At 39.7% G+C, this 3,576-nt stretch overlaps 1 protein-coding gene across 6 annotated transcripts in view; it reads left to right on the forward strand.

Annotated features, from left to right (window-relative positions):
* LOC124010693 (cytospin-B-like) overlaps positions 1-2,205 on the forward strand; it is a 107,544-nt gene extending 105,339 nt beyond the window's left edge. For all 6 annotated transcript variants that reach the window (XM_046323372.1, XM_046323376.1, XM_046323366.1 and 3 more), the window contains one exon: positions 1,606-2,205. In XM_046323372.1, the coding sequence (XP_046179328.1) occupies positions 1,606-1,695 (90 nt within the window). In that variant the 3' untranslated portion in view covers positions 1,696-2,205. The remainder of the gene's footprint in view (positions 1-1,605) is intronic.
* Positions 2,206-3,576: the final 1,371 nt, after the last annotated feature.

Here is a 3,576-nt window from a genome sequence, read left to right on the forward strand (position 1 = left end):
ATCCAATCAAAATCTTGTCGCTGGGAGTCAACAGACCATTCAAACTTTTTTTGGGGAAAAAAATCATCTCCAGACCTCCAAGGAATTCATTACAACATTGTGATTTTGGAGGTATAGCAACGTGAGACTACCGAAGTCCAAACCAACTGGATGTCTGTGTCAAGACGTTTGCCAACCAACTAAGTCTTAGGCCTCGATTCAATCAGATCGAGCGTTAATGGTGTTTGAGGTGTAACTGCGGTATGAAATGACAAATGGGCGAGTGCTGCTCGTGTGTCACTAATCCCTCCCTTCTTTATCCATACCACATTAGAAGTTGGGGTGGCAGGTAGCCTAGCGGTTAGCGCGTTGGGTCAGTAACCGAAAGGTTGCTAGATCAAATCCCTGAGCTGACAAGGTATAAATCTTTTACTCTGCCCCTGAACAAGGCAGTTAACTCACTGATCCTAGGCTGTCATTGTAAATAATAATTTGCTCTTAACTGACTTGCCTTGTTAAATACATTTTAAAAAATAAGTTCAATAATAACAGGCGACTGCATGTTTTCATGCTCATTTGGATGGGGGTATTCAAATAGCCAATGATACAATGCAATTGTGTTCGTTGTCTGTAGCTTATGCCTGCCCATACTATACCCCACCCTACTATGGGACACTCTGTTCACAACGTTGGCATCAGCAAACCACTCGCGCACACACACATGGTCTGCAGTTGTGAGGCCGGTTGGAAGTTTTGCCAAATTCTTTAAAACAACGTTGGAGGCTGCTTATGGTAGAGAAATACACATTCAATTCTCTGGCAAAAGCTCTGGTGGACATTCCTGCAGTCAGTATGCCAATTGCATGCTCCCTCAAAACTTTAGACATCTGTGGCATTGTGTTGTGTGACAAAACAACACATTGTATAGAGGTATTTTATTGTCCCCAGCACAAGGTGTACCTGTGTAATGATCATGCTGTTTAATCAGCTTCTTCATATGCCACACCTGTCAGGTGGATGGATTATCTTGGCAAAGGAGAAATGCTCACTAACAGGGATGTAAACAAATGTGCACAAAATTTGAGAGAAATTCGATTTTTGTGCGTATAGAACATTTCTGGGATCTTTTATTTCAGTTCATGAAACATGAGACCAACGCTTTACATGTTGCGTTTATATTTTTGTCCAGTGTACATTGTTTATGGGTTTCCCAGATCTATGCCATTGTCATGAAACCCAAACGAACGCTTTCAGCCCAGACGACAGACTGATTACGTCTGACAGTTGACTGTATGGTGGTGGTGACGCACGAGTAAACACAACTAAAGCTAAGACTGCTATATAAAGCTGACCCAAACCTGGCTAGGGCTGCTTTGAAGGCAGTGTCACAGTAAAGAACAGGTAGTCTGACCCTGTATAAGCCAGCTTGTTTCTCTAAGGGCTAAGCCTTCGATGTCTGTCTCTCATTATTATTATCTCTGATTTGTGTCAATCTTGTATATTATATAATATATGTAGAATATGCCCATGTTTATATATAGCATCAATGTATGACATGTATTATGCTCCTACATCATACTGTTGAGTGAACTCTATTTTTCTCTGTCTGTGTGTCTGTCCTTGCAGGACATTGATGAGTTGATGCACACAGACAGACCGGACTGGCAGAGTGTAATGCAGTACGTTTCTCAGATCTACAAGTACTTTGAGACTTGACCAGAGAAGAGGAGAAGGAGGATTAGGAGGAGGAAGAAGAAGAGGAAGAATGGAGGCACAGCAGCACTTTTTGTCCGGTCCAAGTCTCCTTCTCTCAACATGGAACCCTAGAACACTGTCTCAACCCCCTCAACACTTGCATCCATCTCAACACTAAATGCATGAAGAATCCTCCTGTTCATTTGAAGTTTGATCTTGCTTACTGTTAATGTTTTGTACATAATGGTACAACTGACGCTGAGTGTCAGAATGCTGAATTCTCTGACTGCATATAAGAAGACACGCTGCAATTATATTGGATTGTTGAAGTCAAATTATTATTTTGAAATGATACTTTAAAGGAAGAGTTTGATTTGACATGAGAAGCCTATATCAAATAAAATTGCCTGGTTTCTGATTATCCAAAAGAAACCATTGCCTTTGTTTTTGTTTTGAGACCGACCCATGTTGCCATCTATGATGTCATATTAAAATGAATTGACAACACTACATGTAGCTCTGAATAATTCACTTTTATGTTATTATTAATACAGAATGTATTCGCTGTTTGTATGCTGTGGGACTGTCTGACTGACTCAATCAAACCATTGTATGATGTGTCCTTTAGCAAGTGTTGTTTCTAGTTCTTGCACAGCAATATGGTTTTGTCTCCAGCAAGCATCTTTCAGCTGGAGCTACCATACTGGGGATGGTCGAATGAACAAGAACTGCAAAATGTATTCAAACTATGACATTTATGAAAATGTCATCTAAATGTACCATGAAGGACACTTTATACTATCTGGAATCAATCAAACAACCTTGAATTTGCAGCTTCAGTTATGGTTTGTCTCTTATAAAGAAGGAAGTGCTGTATCGTGTTTATTTATTTACATATGTGCTGGGAAATGTGAGAATGATGCAGGAAATGTATGTGAGCATTTTTTATTTACTGAGAGTTCAGAGATTTACTCAGAGGTGGATATTGTTAAATAAAGTATTTTGTCAATCAGCACTGGTCATTCTCACACTTTCTAGTGTGCGTGCGCGCGTGCACCTGCATGTGTGTTAGCTGAGATTGGTTGTCATCTGAGTGAGTTACTGTAGGTACTGTAGGTATATATTAATTTCCCCTCTCCTTTTGTTACAGGCTATAGAGGGAAGTGGGAAAGTGTTTCATGATTGGATGAAAGCTTTTGATATAATCCGGAATACAAGTAGGCGAAGTAAATTAGAGTACCAATAAATAGCACCACATGAGAGGTTATGTTACAGATTTCAACATTGCACAACATTAGTGTTGTCAGTATCTATCGCCCTGACTGGTACCACTTTTAATTGGGTTTACAAAAAGCCTATTAAACCCTCTATGCCAGGGTTGTAAAAGTATTTATGTGTGGGAAAACAGAGTGGAAAATGGAGAGGTATTTTTGTTTTGCCATCAGGGCCATTCTTATATCCTAATGCATTTCTAAAGTTACTCCATAGTGCAGACAGGCTGGTACATGCCATTCAAACAGGTGAGTGTATTCTCTATCCTGCATGCAAACGTCACTTAAAAAGAAGTAGAGGATCCTAGACTGACAATATATATATATATATAATATCTTTGATGATTCTGACTGAGGGAGGACAGTTACAAGTGGGTGGAAATTTAAGTGGATGAATCAATCCACCACATATTTTAGACATTCGTGAAGGGATAGCCTTGAAATTAAAGACATATGTAGATGCCTTGGGTGGGATTTTGCCTGCACAGTAAAAAAAAAACTACTACATCAACCTGAAAGCATGTTGGTTCATTGTTTACACCACATTTAATGGGTGCGTAACGGGTGCCTAATTACGCTTTTACACATGATGACTCTTGTCTCAGCTTCATTAAAGAGGAACTGTGGTTTG

Source organism: Oncorhynchus gorbuscha, linkage group LG02 (genome assembly GCF_021184085.1).
Source record: "Oncorhynchus gorbuscha isolate QuinsamMale2020 ecotype Even-year linkage group LG02, OgorEven_v1.0, whole genome shotgun sequence".
Lineage (NCBI taxonomy): Eukaryota > Metazoa > Chordata > Actinopteri > Salmoniformes > Salmonidae > Oncorhynchus > Oncorhynchus gorbuscha.